The following is a 20,396-nucleotide window of genomic DNA, read 5'->3' on the forward strand; positions in this document are numbered from 1 at the left end:
ATGAAAACCTAACCCCGAAGCTGTTCAAAAATAGGTTAAAAGATATTATTTCGCCAAGCGCGAGACTAAAATCTTACCAATTTTTACGCTGAGCTAACGATATTTTCGCCACCAAAACACGTGGGAGGATGAGGCCCCCAAGATTTTTGTTTAGGGGGGGGGGGAAGCTACAGCCCCCTGCCCGGGCCCCGCCCTGCTCCGCCGCCTACTATGATATAAGGGACTTTAAGCAGTCAGGACGGCAACGGCACGGAAGTCGTGGATTAAAAAATGAGTTTCTACTTTTAGTTAGAATTTCGAAAATGGCTGCATGTGTTTACTGTCTCGTAGGGCGCCAGACCTCAAACTCAACATAACGCATAAAAGTAGCGTTGAGTTCCAAATGTAAATTAAAATAAATTGCCGCCGCGGTTTCGCTTCGCAGAAGACGCACATTTTGGTGATTTCACGTTGTTGTTTTGCAAAGGACGGCTAAGAAATGTAGAAAGTTTAAAACGCACGTGCTGGGCTATTGTTCTGCCAATTAGATCTATTGTTTTTCCACGTTCTCGTTGCCGTAGTCGTCGTGGTTTGCTTAAAGTCCCTATTATGATCCGCATATGATCCGACCGCAGACCGTATGTTGCTGTCGAGTCTGTGTTGATATCCTACAGAATGGAGTCAAGGTTGCCTTACCGAATTTGATTCAAGCACCCCTTGAAAAACTTTAGGGCATCCTTATCTCCTCGAGAACGGTTTTCGAGGCCAAGGTATAAAGACAATTAACTTTGTCGCAAGATGTCCATGATCTTGACACTGTTCGCGGCTTCGCGAAACGCTACTGGTCGAAGAAATATAATAACGAACACTTCAAAAGACGTATGAAAAATTTTCATAGTTTTATTCCCCTCACTTCTGTACAAGAATCACAAATATTACTCTGGGGTAAATTGGTATCACGCTTTAAAAATCTCATAATCGAAAATTTCAATGGAATTTTCTAATCATACTTGGAATGAGATTATTTATTCGTCTTGATATTTACATTAATTGGATATCACGAACATTATAAGGCTGTCAATAAAATCGCAATACCAAGTGCACACAATTTCTCTAATGTTACCATAGAAACCTGAAAAAAACCCATAACGCTATTTACAAAATAGGACCACCATACTATTTTATTTTGAACTGAAATTTTGAGGCTCAAACTCGCGAACACGTGCAGTCCTGGGGTGAACAAGATCTCCCCGCATTTTCACCTCCTAATATGGAAGTTGACGACGAACCTATTCGGTCAGCGTTTGGCGAAAGAAGGCTCAGAGAGTTCATCGGCGGACTGTAAGGACTTGGTATTATGGTACACTGTTGATCAGCCATGTCACATTCTGTGCACATTGGGTAGCATCCACCCAACAAAGAATGGCGTATGTGTGGTAAGCTGTTTATTTTCTGGTGACGACGCCATTTGGCTCTACGATTGGAGAACCAGACCTGACAAACGACAAGTAAAATAAGTTTTGAGTGGCAGAGTCACCGAAGAGTTGCTTGTGCATTTAAGCAAGATCAGAACGAAATGAGTAGCCTCTTTGGAAAGCTCTGCATATTGGCAGAACTTTGCAATGCGAATCCCTTATATGTTGTAATCTGTCAGATAATGTGTCCTGAGGGCCCCACTCTGAAAATCGCTGTGGCGAGTTGGGCTCCCTCGTTAAATATTATTATTGTTATAATTATTATTATTATTATTATTATTGTTGTTGTTTTCATGCAATTCAACCTTATTAGGCTGCCATGTGATTTTTAATAAAGCTATCTATCTATCTAATGTGAAAATTCTTTTGTAAAGGCGAACTTTTCCCCTAAACTCCCATGAGTGAGCGAGGCAGAATTTTTCCTTACAAAATCAAAACGGTATCAAACGCACAAGCGACGAGATTAAAAAAATAAGGCAAACTGCAGGATTATTAGTTAATCCAATACCAACTTCTCCTAATTTTCATCATGAGAATTGTATAGCAGACAGTGAGGAGAATTACTAATGCGATCTTGGGAGAATAAGGACAGTTGTGTTTTAAAGAGATTCAGGATTCAGTCCCACCTGTACACGCGCTTCCGACATTTCAATCTTGTTTGCAAGCTCTTCTCTCGTGGCTACATCTGGGTAATGCGACTTTTCAAATTCCTTCTCAAGCATCTCCAGTTGTTCGGGAGAGAATGTTGTTCTGTTTCTTCGTATTTTTCTTTTCTGATTTGCCTGGGAATCGTTTCCATCTTTGCTACTTTCACTTTCACTGTTGTAGCAGGTATTTTCTGAATTGTTATTGAAATTTTTGCTGTCTGTTTCAGCGGTGTCGTTGTCTTTTTTGTTGTTTTTGTTGTTGTTGTCGATGTTTTTGCTGTTAAAACTGTTGTCATCAAGGAAGCTGGTCTCTTGGATATTGGTTTCAAACTCATCCAAGTCGTCTTCATGATCATTCTCGGTGTCAATTCGCTGAAGAATTGGTTTATCTCGTTCTGTTTTAGCGACCTCTCTTTCTTTGGTGGTGTACTGCGGTTCGCGTTGCTCCCCGTCATTTTCCTCTTTCAGTCTCACTAAAAATTTGTCAAAGCACAAGGAACGGTAAAATTAGTATGGAAATTCCCATGGATTCTCTACGAGGTAGCCGATTTAGTTTATTCTCGTACTTTTCAGGAAATATTTGAACGAGGTGACGTTTTCTGATGGCAGGCTCTAACTTGATGCACAAGCAACCATTAGGTAGTTCATGCAATTAAAGATCTAGATGCGATTACTGCTGCTTTTTTCGGGAGAATAGCGAGGGCTCTTTTACACCTTCTTCCTTTAGTTCCAAATATACATCAACATCTTTTTAAATATATTTTTGTCTTTTAGAGCCAAATTCGTGTAAATATACCTATAAATTACCTTCGCTGTGCTCCTGGTGGCTGTTACTACTCTCTGACGGTGCCATGATTGACAGCCCAGGGGGAGGTTCCATGCCCCGTCTCTCGTATTCATGATGTGAAAAGTCTTCATGCTGAGGCAAAGCGTGACAAGACCACGGAACACTTGGGTCACAAATGGATGACCATGGATGGAAGCCATATATGCTGGCTAAATGTTGTCTTTCACGCTCAATCATTGCGTACTGTGCGGCTCTTTCTGCAGCTTTGTTTCTCAGGATGCGATTAATGGAGCTGACGCTTGGGGTGTTTTCTCGATCACAGACGCCCTCTTCAACAAGGCGATCCCTAATTTCCCACGCAAAAATAGTGGGATTTTGTTGCTTGTACTGAACAATCTTGGTTACGACCGGAGGAGTAGCGACCTTTGGTTTGCTTCCTCCAATTGATCCAGGACGAATGGAACCTGTCTCATAGAATCTGCCCAAGATTTTGCTGACACAGCCATGAGAAACCAACAAACGGCGAGAGATTTCGCACGGTCTCACCCCACAGGCTGCAAGTTGCACGATACGGTGACGAATGTAATCCGGGAGAGGCCGACCGTTTACAAAGGGTCCTCCGAGCTGGTTAATCCCTCCATGACTTTGGAAAAGAAAAGGCGCTGCCGAAGAAAAATAATTATATTAAATAAAAATAAGGTTTCATTCGCTAAATTTCTAGCTAATAAAGACCAAGTAATATTTTAACCGCCTCCCGGTTAGCTCAATTGGTAGAGCGCCGGACTGTTGTGCGGCAGGTCATGAGTTCAAATCCAGCCGGACCAACACTCAGGGTCTTTAAATAACTGAGAAGAAAGTGCTGCCTTATTTGTAATAATATCTGCAAATGGTTAGACTTTCTAGTCTTCTCGGATAGGGACTATAAATGGAGGTCCCGTCTCACAAGCCCTTGTATGTGATAAAAAAAAAAATTGTGGGACGTTAAAGAACCCACACACTGTTCGAAAAGAGTAGGGCACGTAGTGCCCGGTGTTGTGGTCTATCTTTGTGTAGTATCTATCAAATTGATGAGGGTACTGCGCCTTTGAATATTGTATAGAAAGGGCGCAATTTAAATAAGGAATTCATTCATTCATTCAACAACAACAACAACTTTATTAGGTAATTGCATAAGTAGTACATGGCATTACCTAAGGAATTCATTCATTCAAAGGAATTCATTCATTCATTTTTCCTTCTTGTCGTTTTTTCTTCTGAACGTAGAAATTAGCTCTCAAAGTGGCAAAATTCTCCCTTTCTTCTCTTCTTTATAGCTTTCAAATACATTTCTACTAGGACTGGTAATGAATTAGCAGTTAGTTTTGGCGGGAAATCCACGGGACGAGTGGTAACGTGACCTTTAATCATCGCTACATTACTATGCAGACAACGACAGTCAACGGTTCAGTTGTTGTATTGAACGAGAAAATCTTCATTTAAGCGAATACTTTACAGAATAGGATAACAGAGAAAGGAAGGAGGTTTGTATACGCTTTTCAAGCATATTTATGATCGTTAACCTTGGCGATGGAACGGTTAACTAATGAAATATATTCACAGCGTGGTTACAAATGTTGTTTTGATAAACTTATGTAGTATCTTTTCCTGACTCCTCTTTCCAGGGGACGGTTTGAAGAGTAGTCATGTTATCTGAACTGAAGACGAAGAGATATGGACCAAAAGTTACTAGAAAGGTGGCCAGAGAGTTGGAAAATTTTTCATTATCAACAGAGCGAAATTAATAATCTACGAGTCCCAAGTGCGATTCACCAGTGTCGTCACGAAACTTGTCAGTAGATTTTTTGTCACGTAATGGAGTACACAAGTGTTGAAGCTCTGGTAAGTAAACATTATCTGCAAATATACATCTTACATTGCCGATTTTTTAACGCACAAGCCCACCGAAAGAACTTATTCCAATCTTACAGCCAAAAGGTTACAAATTTATGCTGTATTAAAGAACATGCCTTTCTCATATGTTCGGAAATGTGTGCATACGAAGTAGTGAGGAAAGTCGTCTTGAATAATTCAAATAAAACGACAAATAGCAAAATATTTATTAATAGAATGAGTAAAAAAACAATGCTGATTGAATAAATATTAGTGCATAGACAGACAGACAGACAGACAGACATCTATATTTATACAGGATAGCCCCTTCAGTGTAGTAAACACTGGTATCAACGGGGGTCCTGTTACCCACCCAACCCACCCCAGGGGAGGACATCCATCACACAGTAATCTCGTGCGTGGGAAATTAACGTCTCCTGCCCCTAACCCTGCAGGAGACGGGACCTCCATTTATTCGTCCCTATCCGAGAAGACTAGAATATCTAACCATTTCTTGATGTTAAAGAAAGGAAGCATATTCTTCTCAGTTAATTATAAGACCCTGAGTGTTGGTCCGGCCGGTATTGAACTCTCGACCTCCCGCACAGCAGTCCGGCGCTCTCCCAATTGAGCTAACCAGGCGGCGGTCAAACGACGGCATACAAAGTAGACAGTAACAAGCTATGTCAATACATCAATCCTAAAGAAATAAACAGTTTCATTGAGAAAGGATAGATACGAAGTTACATTCCTGGGAATTACAACTTCAGGCTCTAATCTGGAACTGTTCTATGAAATTAAGTGAAAACTGATATTTCACTTTGGCTAGTTTGTCGTGATTAAGGATGATACGTTCAATTTTTCACTTGTTCATTAAGGCCCTTCCAACTTTTAATTTTATTTGATTCATGGCAGCTCTGGTTTTTACCAATCAAGTAAGAGTGAAAAAAGATTATAAGATCAGTATTTTGCAACATATTCAGAGGCACAGGAGCATTACCCTCGAGCTGTTCTTTTTTTTTTTTTTTTTTTTTACTCAGTTTAAAACTCTACATGGCGATTAACAATTTTGTAATACTCGTACATTACTTGAGGACTGATGTAAAACGTATACGCCTTAAATTTCTTCATTAATGATATTATTTTTCTAGCCACATTAATGTCGCGGGTTATTTATCGGATTAAAACCATCCTGGAAATGCTGTGAACATGTTAGCTCAAAGTGTTAACCACTGAATACTGTCATTTAGAAGAAATGGTCATAAAGAATTTTTTAGTGCTTTATAATTTGAAATAGTAATGCAAGATATATGGCAACCAATGTTTGCCTAACTCGTTAAAATGAATAACATGAGTGTAAATGAATATCTGATTTACCGATTCCTTTTTTATGTACTTAAGACTTCGCGAGTACAGTTCGAATTGAAGAATTAAAAACCACAAAATGAACACTACTCGTGTTGTTCTGATGGGCTTTTCACGTGACAGAATTGAGAGAAGAAAAAGTCTATTTAAAACTGGAACCCCGTTCAAACGCTTTTACGATAAAAAATTCAAACGAAGCTATAGCTTTATTTTAGTTATGGATTCAAAACTTCTTTCTTAACGTCCTTTGTTCCTTTTCCAAAGGCTTTGCACGCCCTGAAAATGAAAATCTAGGCCGTGTTGAGGTAAATTGCTTTTCGTTTAACTTTATTTTCTCTCGTAGTGGTCAGTTAATTAGTTTTCTCAGCAATTAAGAAACCGTAAATCATCTTTGATGGCCCTTGCTCAATTAAACCCACAAATGGGGTAATAACAACGAGGAGCAGAAGACAAACATTCTAACGTCGCGCCAAAATCTATCCTGCATTCAGGTAATTTTCAACGCAGCGCCATACCATGGGGCCTGAGGGAGTGAAGAAGACTTTAATATTTCATATCGCTAAGGGGGCTGCGAATTTTACAAGAAGAAGGATGTCTTCAAATCTGATTTTCACTATTATTATAATGTATGTAGTACAATACTTAAGGTGAACGCTTCACTTTTCGTACAAGAGCGCTACGGTTATTGAAGGAAGGTCAGCCTGTCCTTATGCAATCGAACAGTTGTTTCTTTCTAAATTTTTATCGCTGCGACGATCTCATGCAAAGCGAGGATGCCTCTCACTGCGAAAGCTTAATGAGGAATTTTGAAAAGCTTACAAGGATACTAGGATGACTGTTTGCTATAACCTTCATGTATGATAAACAGTTTACGGTTTCTTTTCGTCCCGACCGTTCCGTTTAACTCAATGTTCCGTAAAAAGCTTTTGATCTGTAACCTTTCTGCTGTCGCATAGAAACGTCGTCTTTTAGGAAGAATCCATTCTCGAAAGATTGAATTACAGTGAAAGATTAAAACAAAATACGTTTATTTAACCATACACAGGTATTGAAAAGGGAGAATGCTTCTATTGAAAAGGCGTGACGGCGTATGTATCAAGACTGAACCTGCTTTTCCGCAAGCGGGCAGTGTAAAAAACTTGTACAAACAAAATACAGAATCTTCCACGGAGAACGAAATGTGTGAGAATTTGAAATGCTCATTTTCAAATCGCTGTTAATGTGTACCGATATTTATGTTTGCAAGACAATGCTATAGTTTTGAGACCACGCTGGGGGCAACAAAAGTCGAAGAAGCGTTTGTGTACAAAACACGAGGAACTGGAAGAAAAGATCGAAATTTTCCATCGCCCGAGCTTAGCTTGTTTCACGGAGGAAACGTTTGAAATACGCTTCAAGAACGTAGAAAATTTTTCCGATTTCTCGCCTACACTTATGTTAGTAACACAGGGCAAGTTAGCCCGTTCGATTTTTGTTTCTAATTTTTAAGTTGTTTGCTGCTTACTTCACCAGTAAATTGACTCACAATATCACATTAGAAAAAAACAACCACAGGTTCTCCTTGGCTTGTAACTTTAAATACAAAGAGATGATAGCTTAGAGGTAGAGTGAAAATGAGACCTTGGAATTGCTCATAAAGTGCACAATATGTACCTACCAAGATGTGCCATTTCTTTCGCAATGAGGCTTCTTTTTCCAGTCCTTGTTTCGACTTTCGAGACGTGAAATCGTAGAGCAGCCTAAAACAGTTAAGTGTTTGGTAGTTTAGCACATTTGTGTTTTAAACAAATTGCGTTGTTCGATCTGGAGTTTGATACCTTGTGGTCAGAAGTTTCAACAGTAATTATCCTGCGGTCAAGTTTTCTTTCGAATGTGACTTGATGCTTGCTCGCTCCGAGTGATCACCCTTCAATGAGTGTTTAACTTCTCTTGTTCACTCAGAATTTATACCCATTTAAATCTTTTTAAAATCAAATTAAATCAGCAGCATTTTTTTCTCTCAGCACCACAGCTGTGTGTTTAGGTTATTAATAGAGTCACATTGCAAATCAAGGCTAAGCAATGGGGCCAAGTGGAGAGAGAATACAACAAATCTTGCGCGAACCGCAGCGCTCTTCTTTGTGGACCGTTTCACATGGGATTCTAGCATGCAGTTGCCATCTGTCGTATGTGGCTAATAGAATACTAAATAGTCAACAGATGGTGGCTAAATTGTTCAATCCACGTGAGGCCCTAGGTAGATCTGCCTTAATCTAATTACCCCTCCTGTACCAATTTCTGATACACCCCTAAATTTCATACCCCCTAATCGACTGTTTTGCCTTACTCTGTCACCTTGTTCGTGAATTGTGGTCGTTACGGTAGTCTCAGTCATAGCTTGCTGTACAATCGATTGTTGTTAGCGTTTGCAGTATCAGACGTGTGATTCGGCTTACAGCACTTGATCGAAATGTACCATTTTCTGGATGATGTATTGAATATAAACACCACCTTTACTCCTTTATTGTTGGCACAAAAGATTTAGGCGTTTTATGTAATTTTCTATATTAACTTTTCTTTGATGGAAGAAATACTATCATCTGCTACAGATTTTCGTTTTCCACGCCAGATCAAAGAGCAAAAGATCGAAACAGTCAATCATTTCGGTTTAGGCAACCCATCACCTTGATTTATTATGCACGAAGATAAGAAGGACATGTTTTGTGAAAGTGAACAGGAAAAATTGCATACTTCGGCTCAATGTAGTGAGTACAGAAAAACAGTTTGATGTACCGACTTAAAGCCATGTAATTAATTTGATGGAAGTGCGAATAGATCTTTTCAAATCCTCTTAGCACTCGTTACAGTCTGATAAAGAGATGGGCCAAATGTTAACTCAATTTTGTTTGTGCAACTCAAATTGGATACAATATATAGTGCCATTTTTTTCTAACCACAATAATGATATTTCTGTGTTATTCGTTGTACTTTTATTCAACGGTGTGTTTTAAGCGAACCCCCGCTTAAACAAATAATAATCAGATCCAAAAAATTCAATCATATTAAAAAAAAACAGTTTGTTTTTAAGTATGATAACACTAAAAAGACATCATTTCTATATGACAAATGCGTCAGAAGCTTATCTCTTTTCTTATCTTTATGTTTAGAGAAAGAAAAAGGCTTTTCGAAATTTTACTGCATGGAAATATAATTATTTGCTCGGCTTCCTCAGGCGAGAATGAAACATTCGATTCACGGAGGATTTCTCATTAAAATGCCAAATGATCATATGTTTCCAGAAATTAATTTTTTCGTGGTAAATTACATTGTTTGCTTTACAGACTGCAGTGCAATCTCAAAATTGTTACTCAACCTCGAAATTCTTAAAAATCCTTTGTTAAGTCCCCTTGCCACTATGGTAAATTATCAGATTGGTACATAAAAAGTAATTAACTACTGTTAATCTGTTTATCAGGCGACAATTCCTTCTTAGCGCAGCACGTATCCGTCAAGAAACAGTGCCGATTCATCTGTCCTTCACAAAATTAAAATCTTCCTTCTGATCAACCCTTGATTTCATTCGCATTGGTAAAAGTCATCCTCGGCCCTCACCGGCCGGAAATTGCTCCTTTTTTCACTTTTCCACCCATCAACGCAATATTTTGTATGTCGGTAAAAGGATGAATAAAAGTTTAATTTTGAGTACAACATTGTCAAAACAGAATTGTTCTCGAGAAATTAAAGTCGGCGAAATATTTCATTGACCTGTAATAGCTACATTCACAAATGCCAAATACGAAAATTTCCCTAATGTGAATCGTGTTATGTTTAAAATGTATCACGTAAGTCGGTCCATTTCCGTAAGCGGACACAAACTAGACTGGTTTGTTATTTTTTCGTTTTCACATCACGTTTGCCTTAATCAGCACTTGATACATTTTCGTATTCAAAAGCACGTCCCCAAAACCTTGCTCCTTCCTGTTTTGCAAGTTTACCGCTGCACGAAGTTTGCTTATCAAAGTATATTCTATTATCTTGACTTGTGCTTTCTGTCACAGGTTGATTGAGACTTAACACGCGGTTATCTTTGGATATTGTGATGATTTGAAGGGAATGTGTGAGACAGCAAGTGAACAAACCAGATGGAGCACTGATAATACCAAAACTAGCGACGCATTTGCGCATGCGCGTCTTTCGGCACTCTTTCCTACTTTTCCTCAAGACTACAACTCATACGTTCACAATAGAATTTTCCTCGCAAAAAATAAAGCGTCTCATGAAGTTAATAAAAAATATTAGAAAACGCTTGAGTGAAAGTCACTTAAAACGGCGCATTAACTGCTCATCTCATTACACAGCACATTTTTGATAGTAGACATTTGATAACTAAGGGATAAAATAAAATAAATCTGGAATCGTTATTTTTTTCTCAGTGAAATTGAATTGATTAGCATTTTTTTAAACATATAAGCGAGAATGAAGTACCGAAAGTCGTTAGGTCCCAATTATTTAACACACTGAGTTTTGACCATTTCTTATTTTAATTGTCATTGGGAAAAAGCCGATGAACACGACCAGCCAAGTAATGTTAATATCCTCTTTCCTCGCGGTCTTTCTTGAATAATTTTGCTCAGCAAATACTGACTCTTGAACGATTCCTCGCTGGAGTGAATGAATATTAAACTGTGCCTGATCAGATTTGGGAAATTAATTTCGGTTTGTCCGCAACCTCATTAAATTCAGAGGTGAAAGATATTTGTCTCTTAAATCCATTAACACATTTTCTCCCATCAGAAAGTCGGAAATTGGATTTTCAATTCCCATTCCGAAATATAATCTATCAAAGAGAACAATCTTCATTGATGAGGGATACATGAAATGTAAAGAGCAATTAAGGAGGGATTTATGCCTCATTTCCGCCAGTGTACTTACGTTCGCAATCTCTGCTTCATAGTGTAGAGTGGTAATGAATTCGTAGCTCCGAAATCTGTTGATATCCCATGGAATTGTGAAGTGTTATTTCAGCGACAGGGAAGTTCGTTTCCTATTAATGTGCGAGTGAAAAAAGTAAACTTAAACATGTTCCCCTCCCCCGTAAACAGTGAATAGATCGACACTTGAAACCACAGTCCAAACCGAATGAAAGCACGCAACGAAAACCGATTTTTTGCTGAATACTCTGAAGGTTTGAAATAATGTTCTAAAATACTTTGGTGCCGTTTGATTGAACTTCACCACCGCTTTCCTGTGTACATTTGGTAAATAATTTTCGAATTTCAATCTTATTTCTATTGCATGAATCATATCTCTTTGAAAGGAATATATAGTTAAGGAAGATCGTATCTAGAAGCAGAAAGCGGGTGAATAATGGTAATTAGTCTGTCAAAGTTTGCGAACATGAAAACTGAATTTGGTGCCACCAGCATGAAATTCTCAGTCCAAGTCACAGTCGTTCCGTTCTTCTGTACGATCTAAATGTGCTGTTGACAGAAAGCTTCTGTGTTGTAATTTGTTTTAATATAAAAATGATTCTTTTGCGTATTGTTTATTATCAACATTTACGGCTAAAGAGTGTGCTGCTTATTTTTTTGTGGAGTGAAAAAGAGAGAAGTTGGGAACCTAATAATTTACTTAGTTTTGTGGAAGCCCTACTGTTCGTAATGTCTAGTATGCGTGGAAAGAAGTAAATGTAAGATACATGTGGGCATTTTAGTTGCACGAAAGATAGCTTTCACATATATCAAAAGTTCAATTTTTATTACTTCCATAGAGAACCAAAGTAAATAAACTTTTTGTACCATCTAACAAAAGGATAGACCAGATTCGACGAAAAATAATGCATGTTACACCGCTGTTTGTCCAGTCATTCCCTAAATTCAAAGTTGCAGCGAAGTTGATTGCTACCGACGACGGAGGCTTGTTTGTATTAGGTGTTACATCTTGCAAACAGAAAGATACATACTGACGAGGCTGTGAATTGTGTCTTTAAACAACCACTACCGTAATAAGGAAATATCTCAAAATAAACCCAATCTACAAGTATTCTGATATTTCTACTTCTTTATTTTTTAAACTAGCAACCATTATTATGACCGAAACGCAAGGGTTAAACCGTCAGAGAGAGAGTTAGTAGACACTAAGTGCGATTGTGTATGCAAATTATCTGGCGGTATATTTTTGAAACACGTCGCTTTTCCCTACCACGTCCTTTTCCAAAAAGCCTCTTCAGAATATAAAAACCTTTCCTGGGAAGAAAACGAAGCCTTACAACGCCTCCCGTTAGAAAACAAAGCATCGACACTTGGCGAGCTCGCACTGATTACCTCATTAGCACCGAGGCTAAGAAGAAGACGATTTCTAAATTGAAGAGGGGCCTAATCAGCACCGAAAATCTTCAACTCATCAATGGACCTACAATTTTCTCAGAACGTGTGGAGAGAATTTCGCTCTTGCTTTCCTCTCTTTTTTTCTCTGGCAACACATCGCCCCATCTCCACCCAAGAAAAACTTCAACTAACTTGAAAAATATTGAAGGCTTCCATTCATCTCACATCAAAGAAGTTGCGAAAAATGTTCCATTAGCTTAAGGATGCATTTCACTTATATGGTTTCACTTTACCTTACTCTAAAACCTCACTTAACTCATGAGCCGTTCTGGTCGATGATGAAATGAGGAATGCTTTTAGGGAACTACGACCGCTGCGTTATTATGTAAGAAAAACAACCAAAGAGTGAATTTAACTGAAGCGTTGTTTTGTTTTTCTATAAATCGTCACGGTCAAACTGTAACGATGCAAAATAGCACTTGTTGAGGTGTTTCGATATTTTGCGGCATGATTCATAATACATATAGTAATTCCCTCGTTATTTAATATTCTTTCGTTTCTGCGGGTAGTTAGCGAAGATTAATAGAGCGGGAAACAATACAGGCTGTGAAGACAAAGGAGGTCGTTTTTCAATGCAACCGGTGAAAATTATCACAATCTCTTGTTACAGTTATTGACTTAGCGTAAAGACCCGGGCCAACAAAACCTCTGAAAACATGGAAGTTTAACTTAGTTACCTGACATAGTAAGTCATCTTTATGACACAAACGAACTTGTTTCGATTCACGCCGAAATCACAACCGTAAAAGCATACACTCTTTAGTACCCAAATGCAAATAATTTCACTACCAATTTAAGTATTTCAAAGAAAAGTTCAGTGAAAAAATAACAACTCAGACAGATTTTATTCCGTGTACTCAAGTCAGTTTTATCGAACGTGAGCAAACAAACTCAGAAATTAGTCTTAATCTAAGCATAACAGATGACGGGTTCCCAGAGATCGCCATTTCAATGTCTTGGTAGCTTTCGTATTGTGCATGGAATTTAAGCGACCTTTTACTCTAATAATGTATCTTTTGAAACTTAAGATAAGGGTTCAGATTTAAAGACAAACTTTCTGTAATCTTTCCTGGGATTGTAGTAGGACTTGCAATTATTTTGACGCCTTTCTTTTCTTCAGAGTACATTCCCGTTTAAAAACGAGCAGCACTGCGGATATTTTGTCTTCCGTTTGGGTTAAACAAGTTTGCTGCGTATTTTTTCTTCTCCCTTTTGTTTTGTTTTTTCCTTTTGGGTGTTGTAGTTACCAAACGTGTAAGGACACAAAAGTTGTCGCGGTAGCCACGACACTTTTATTCAAAAGTGAATCTCTTTCTGCAAGATGAAAAGAAGAGTTAAAAGAACTTTGGGTTTTTTCAATCTTGTTGTTGAATATTTTTTAATAGCAATGTTCTTGTTAAATAGAAGGAGAATAATTACTTTTACCCCGTCCCAAACTGTGGCTCTCTAACTCTCCCAAGCAGTTCTGCTACCTTACTTTTGCCTAAATTTTATCAAAATGTAATGTGCGTAATGTCGATATTTCCTCCCGTATTATCATTTGGGAGTTGGGACAAAGGCCAATGGAGTTTCTTGAAAATAGCCTTTTTCAACGTTTTGGCAACAAATAAGTAAGACGCTAATTCGTATGTAACACCTGTCCTCTTCTGCACTGATTTCTTGGGGAAATTGTCGCGCAACACGGGACTAAAGTACCTCTTATTTTTACTTTACTACACAACTTCTCATTCTTAACGTACTTCTCGGTGGGCGTATAAATCTTTAATTGACAAATAGCCTGCTCCAAAATCGAAGGCAGTTTTGCTCTTTCCGAAATTCGATTTATCAGAACAGTTCTACATCTAGTTGGCAGACTGAATTAAGTTATGCACACCCCCTCCATTCAAATATACACATTTAGCCGTAGCACTGTCATGTCGTGTTACTTGAAATCTTGTACATTTTCTCGCACACAACTTTTGTAATGTAATTTTTAAATGTGAATCCTAGATGATATGTTTCAAGATCAAAGATATGTTTCACTTCATTTTCAAAGAACGCTTCTTGCTCAGTTTAAGTTTGATTGAAGCTTGAGGCAACACGTGAAAGAAAAGAGGACGATGCTCACTTTGGTTTCAGTTTCAAGTCACAGTTTATCAGTTTATCAGTTATTTCAATTCAACTGAGAACTTGTCGAGATCATATTTTTACTACAGCACACAAGATGCGAAGAGCTCTGTGTGAGTTTTTATTTATTCGCTCACTTATTACCATTACTTTTAATTTTATTGCAAATGTGAGTGAACTCACTGGATTTTCTCTGGGGCGTTTTGTTACCAGTTTTGTCAGTCAAAGATGAAAAGATAAATCGAGGCTTGTTCACTGGCCCTTTACAAAAATAGTTCTGTATGTTTTTATATACCATTCCCAAAATTCGCGATTCCCGTTAACGAGTGTTCTTTGCTCATGTGTGGCTAGCAGCGGTTTCAAAAATTTGTTATTAACGCCGAAGTAGCGATTTTAATATTGTGGAACGTTTGTTTGTCTGTGAAGTCAAACGTTCGATTCATTAACCTCCAAAAAATAACTCGAGCTTACATTTTAGAGAAAGCTTTTAGAAAGAAATTTGCATGACAAACGCTGTTTGTATACTTTGTGGCTCTAAATCAGGATAAAACGGCTCTTTTCTGACACCAGTGCACTCCACGGATAATATCTTTAAGATAGCAGCCTATTGTTTTCCTTGTCCACACGTTGTGAAACAAAAGGAACTTGTTTTAGCTAAATAGCCCAATAACAATTAGAAAGTGATTAATGCTGCGTAAATTGAATATCACTTTTAAAGACTTTGAAGTCTTTCGAACCCCAGACATGGAATAAATATCGGTTTCCATTGATCGGAGTAATTAAAACTCGCAGCCAGATGATGCCAGCATTAAAAGTCGCACGGACGTTTTTTTTATTTTATTTTTTATGTGAGAAACCCTGAGAAAATTCGAACGAAATCAGTTGATCATTCAGCAAAGGATTTAAACGATATTGAACGGAGGCCTTAAAATAATTAACAATTTAAGAACGTTTTAATAAAGCGTCATTTGGTGTTTGACACTTTTCTTTTTTAAGAAACTGAAAATTGGTTCAAAAAACTTGTCACAGGTGATGAAGAGCAATATCCGTTGTACCCGCTTTAGTCACTTTTGTTGACTTTAATTTGGCAGTTCTAATTTTTTTAAACCATAGTTTACCTTAAGTTTTTTTTAATTGTTTCCTTGCCTTTGCTTAAGAAATCAATTTGGCGCGCGTATCAAAATGAATGCCCAAGACGTAATTTTGTTTCTTGCATGAATATATTTTAAACTTGTCTGTATAAGTTGGTTTGATCTTTTATCCTTAGGCAAAAAGAATCTGTTTTCTTTCAATAGACATTCAAGAAATATCATTATGATTATCTACTATTGCAATTGATTTCTGTTTTGTGATCGTCAAAGTCGATACTTTTTCATCTTTGGTGTTAGGCACACTTTACATCTGAGAGCAGATGACAAGCCGTTGAAAATCGCTCTGCTCTGCGCTCCATGTGTTCGCTTTCACCATGCTGGATAAAGTCTGATTGAAAAGGGGGAAAGATCTTGGCTTCTTCTTATCAAGTGATCCGTTATATAGGCACATCAATTTCAATTCCCACGTCGAAATGATCTTCCTAATTCCAACTTATGAACTGATAAATTTATTTCAGAAAAGTCTGTCTTTTTATGAACTTGGTTTAGCTCGGTATGGTAATTTGTGAACATATTTCGTTTCTCTTTGGATAAATGCCAGGACCAGCGCCAATTACAGCTGTAGATCAATGTTAGGGAGACCCTGGGAGATAAAATACCGAAGCTACAGAGTACACGCTCTCCGTTATGGTGGAAACAAAGATAGTTTATGAAACGCACATAATTCTGGAGTTTGTTCCAAGAAACCCTGACATTAAAAATTCAGGAGTGTTTTTAAATGCTTCTGTTTTACTCCTGTGTTGAAATTATTTCTAACTTTTAGAATTCGGAAAATAGTAAACCATATGATCGACTGAATTTAATCTTGAGGGTCTTTTGTCACTTATTATCAATAAGCGGTAATTTTTTTTTTACCGCATATAGCACTCTATTTGATTAGCAAAACTGTTCAATTGGTAGCAAGTTTAGAATTCGCGTTATTAAATGTGTTTTAATACACAAGAAAAAGCCAAAAAACCTTTAAAAAATTTGAAAAAGAATGGTGGTATGATTGAAAGAAACACCTGAACAGAAAATGACTAAACTGATCAAGAGGCTTAAAAAACGAATACACCGTTTGCTCAAAACTCGCATTATTAATTTAAATTAAAAAAGAAACCGCAAATGATTTAAGTAATAGCTGTTAAATTTCCGGTTATCTAGACATATATTATTATAATTATTATTACTCCCACATTCTATAAAGTTAACAGCATATTTGATTATTTTCACAGATTACCGTGGAAGTTTTTACCTTTTCATAAAGTAAAGCCCTTCGCTCCGACGAAGGGCTAAAGCTCGAAACGTCAGCTTTTATAATCGTAACGGTGGCCAATTTACCATTTCAACTTTGTTGATATATTCAAATTATTTCGTTACCCCCACCGACGCAGCCTCAAACAGTTTCTTTAGAAACTATCAGCCTTTATTGTTTTTTTCGATGTCGACTTTTAATATTTCGGCCGTAAATGACCAGCCGTTCAACGTAGCTTGTCGACACAGTTTTATTGACAGGTTTAAAATTGGCTGTATTCATTTCTGAAACTTAACGAGACTCGGACCACTTTATACTATACCTTCAAAAAAATTTCAAAGTACAAACCTATTCTTTATCTAAACTGGTTCACGTCTTGCGATATGAAGTTAGGCGTAACAAGAACGGGAAGCTAAGAATTAGACTGCTGAACTTTAGCGTTCTTCTTTGTTAACTGCCGAGGACTGTGAGCTATACTCGAGGGTAATTGTCGTGTTTTTTTTTTACCATTACACCTCATTCTAGTTGTCTTTCGTGTCTCATGTCTACTTGAATAGGGAAGATTGGTCGATGACAAAACCTTAAAGTGGACTTGAATCTAACACGAGCTGGTGAATGATGATACTTTTAAGTTGTATTTATTCCAAGCTATGGAGATTTGGAAAAGTATGGTCTGTGTAGTCCATTTGTGCCGAGCATTATTTATTCTCTAAAAACCTCCTTAGATGCGCATGAACTTGGGTGGCAGGAAATCTGTGTGCCCCTCTAAGCGGGTTTGACTTTTCTGTTCAGCTGTGTTAGATCAGTAACGAGTTTGATTTTCAATTCGAAATAGTGATGAGATTTGTATAAGTACAAAACCTAGTGATGCACTCTCGCTTAGCTGGATTTGCAGTCTGAAAAATTATTTAGCTCCTAAATTGATGATGGAACCTAAACTTACGTTCAAGCCTTCTCGATGCAAATGAACTTATGCATAATCTTCTGAAATTGGACGGTAAAAACGAAAATTATAGTTCAAATGATGTCTTACTTTTCAAAATTTAGATGCAATAATTGGCATGTTACATTTTTACCAATCGAGAAAAAGAACCAAGATCAGTCAAGAAGAATTTGCATGACTGCTCCCTAGTCTTCTGTTGTCGGTTTTTTAGAAGCGCAAGGGGTATGGATACTAGTCAGATTAGGTTGCGCACTTCTTCCTAAAGTGCTTTTATGCATAGAAGTGAGGCTGGCTTCAGTAAAAGAATTAACAAAGAGACGAAAAAGCCTTTTGTTTGATTCAGGTACTCAAAATAAATCAGCAGGTCTTTTCTCGCCTGCGGGTGAACACTTGTTTTCCAAACAGTTAACTTGAGATTATACTAAAACTTCTCTGCTTTAAAGTGAGGAAAGTTACCTTTAGGTGAAATCGTAAACAGCCAGGCAACTATTCGTTATGACCTTTCCCAAACTCTAGCTTGTGGTATTTGGGCTGGAAAGAGTGAGAAATTTGATATTTCCTCATCGGCCATGACTTTTGCCTCAGAATCGTAACTCAAGCAGATCGATACTTGCGCAGACGAAGTTGTTTAGAGAGGAGGGACTGTAAGGCTATCAATGGTTACTTGAATCATGGAAAAATAGGATAAAGGGAATTGAAACGTCTAATGTCCGTATTGATTTGGAGATATTGAAACAATATACTGGTGTCACTTGTTAAATCTTGTTGACTATGGTGATAACATAGTCTGGGACAAATGAATAATGACAAAGAAGAGTATTGTGGTGTTGAGCCAGGAGCTTTTGCTTGAGAAAAGTCGACCAGCGTGAACATCACCCAAAACACTTTCCCTTAAGTTATCAAATTACTTAAATTTGTGATGGGGTGTAACTTAACTTCCTCTCTCACAGCGGTTTTGCTCTACAGTAAACATTAGACTCTTTATGATGTCATGTAGTGAGTCTTTGAGCCTTTCGCTTAACATACTGGCAACAAGTGCTGCGGTTACAAACTTTGAGTTGGGCTGTGGTTTCAAACAATTATGGAGCGGGATGTATTTCTATTCGTTAGTGCTTGTTTAAGTTCAATGAATGTTTTTCTTTTGTATTTCAGCCATAAACCTTACGTGTCCTCCTAAAAAATCAACCGGTCAAGACAAAACAGTTAACGTGTGATTGATCATTGTTTAGAGTACGGTTTTGCCAATGAACGTTTAAACTTCCCTAAAAAAAAAATAGCACTAACTTCTGAATACTAACCTGAAATTTGTAGGTCAATTTGATGGGATTTTTTGAAGCAGTATTTTTTCTTCACTATGACTGATTTCCACGAGTGGTGTAAGAAATAGCTGTTTTGTCTCAGCTTATTGTTTAACTCAAGCTACGATTGTGGAGTGTCCTTCTTCGGTTCCACTTAGAGAAAAATAATTAATTATGATTTTGAAAGGTATTGTTTTTCTAACAATGTAAAAGCGTTTGGTGCTCGTATTCTATTGGAAAAGAAAATTTCACTTCGTTGATAAACTGAAAAAGGAAGAGTTGAATCCCAACTTGCCGCGAAAATCCCAACTTGCCGGAAAAGTAAACTGCAACGATTGCAGATAAATATCTTGCCAATGAACCCATGTGTTTACCAATTAATTATTTAATTTCACAGACTTAAACGAATAGTAGTTATTTGAACCACGTGATAGCAGGTTTGTTTACGGCCCAGCCATAGATGATATGTTTGTATCTGACTTAAAAGATTCCTACTGGGTCCCACTGGCTCTCATTCCGGAGCGCATTTCATTGTGCTTCCCTTTTGGTTAAAGGTGCTCATAAGACAAAGTGTTGATGAATATTATCGTAAATGTTCTTTTTTTTTTTTTTTTCTCCTCATTATTTTGAGCTTGCAAGACGTCTGTAGATTAAACTGATAACGTATGGAGCCACAGCTTGTCACTGCCCGAGGGCGTGTGTCTACATATGCGCTGTCCGTTCCAATTCATTACCTCAGACAAATCGTAGGTGAATGTATTTGCCTTAACAGCACCTGATGTTTGTCTCACCAAATCGCCAACAAATTAGGTATAACGACCTTCCTTGAGCGTGGCAGTCTTCGCATGAGAAATTAAGATCGTTAATTTTAAATTTAGACTTCAAGAAGTCATGCACAACAACATTTTTTCTTTTGCTTATGTAATATAGTAATGTTTATGGCTGCATCAAAGATTCAGAATTATTCATCAAAAGAAATCTGCCCTGGTTAAAAACGTGGCTGACCTTTCTTACTTGTGAGGCTTCTGTGTTACCTTCTTTCTTTCTCTTTTTTTAATTGTCAAGAAGTTAAGACGATTTCGGGAAAACAGGAAGACCTTGCTTCGGGAAAATTAATTCTGTACCTAAAAAGGATACTATTATGGTTGATTTGCTATCATCCTCAATTATTTCACTC

At 37.6% G+C, this 20,396-nt stretch overlaps 1 protein-coding gene and 2 long non-coding RNA genes across 5 annotated transcripts in view; 1 reads left to right on the forward strand and 2 right to left on the reverse strand.

The window, feature by feature from the left end:
• Nucleotides 1-861: 861 nt before the first annotated feature.
• Nucleotides 862-8,255, reverse strand: LOC111335508 (paired box protein Pax-6). 2 transcript variants are annotated; one of them, XM_088732149.1, is made up of 5 exons: nucleotides 7,940-8,255; nucleotides 7,780-7,861; nucleotides 2,909-3,550; nucleotides 2,081-2,574; nucleotides 862-1,473 (listed from the first exon to the last, which is right to left on the reverse strand). In XM_088732149.1, exons 2-5 carry the CDS (start codon nucleotides 7,790-7,792, stop codon nucleotides 1,186-1,188), a joined length of 1,437 nt encoding a protein of 478 aa, XP_088588275.1. In that variant the 5' UTR covers nucleotides 7,793-7,861; nucleotides 7,940-8,255; the 3' UTR covers nucleotides 862-1,185. The 2 variants fall into 2 exon arrangements, with proteins under 2 accessions (XP_088588275.1, XP_022797157.1); XM_022941422.2 differs by having other exon boundaries at nucleotides 7,780-8,255.
• The window catches only part of LOC148724267 (uncharacterized), a 79,796-nt gene continuing 63,692 nt past the window's right edge, over nucleotides 4,293-20,396 (forward strand). Inside the window, exons 1-3 of one of the 2 annotated variants that reach the window (XR_015991371.1) lie at nucleotides 4,293-4,408; nucleotides 4,550-4,766; nucleotides 10,160-11,286. This is a non-coding gene — a long non-coding RNA (uncharacterized LOC148724267). The remainder of the gene's footprint in view (nucleotides 4,409-4,549; nucleotides 4,767-10,159; nucleotides 11,287-20,396) is intronic. The other variant, XR_015991372.1, reaches the window with a different exon arrangement.
• On the reverse strand, nucleotides 13,314-20,158 carry LOC148724268 (uncharacterized). Its single transcript, XR_015991374.1, has 2 exons — nucleotides 19,220-20,158; nucleotides 13,314-13,801 (listed from the first exon to the last, which is right to left on the reverse strand). It is a non-coding gene; the product is annotated as an uncharacterized LOC148724268 (long non-coding RNA).

The sequence above is a fragment of the Stylophora pistillata genome, chromosome 9 (genome assembly GCF_964205215.1).
Source record: "Stylophora pistillata chromosome 9, jaStyPist1.2, whole genome shotgun sequence".
NCBI classification, from domain to species: domain Eukaryota; kingdom Metazoa; phylum Cnidaria; class Anthozoa; order Scleractinia; family Pocilloporidae; genus Stylophora; species Stylophora pistillata.

Coding starts and splice junctions, on each gene's coding strand:
- LOC111335508 (XM_088732149.1), bottom strand. Junction 2,575..2,908: donor CCACCAGGAGCACAGCGAAG/GTAATTTATAGG, acceptor ACAAATTTTTAG/TGAGACTGAAAGAGGAAAAT. Junction 1,474..2,080: donor TGTCGGAAGCGCGTGTACAG/GTGGGACTGAAT, acceptor GTCGTTTGTCAG/GTCTGGTTCTCCAATCGTAG.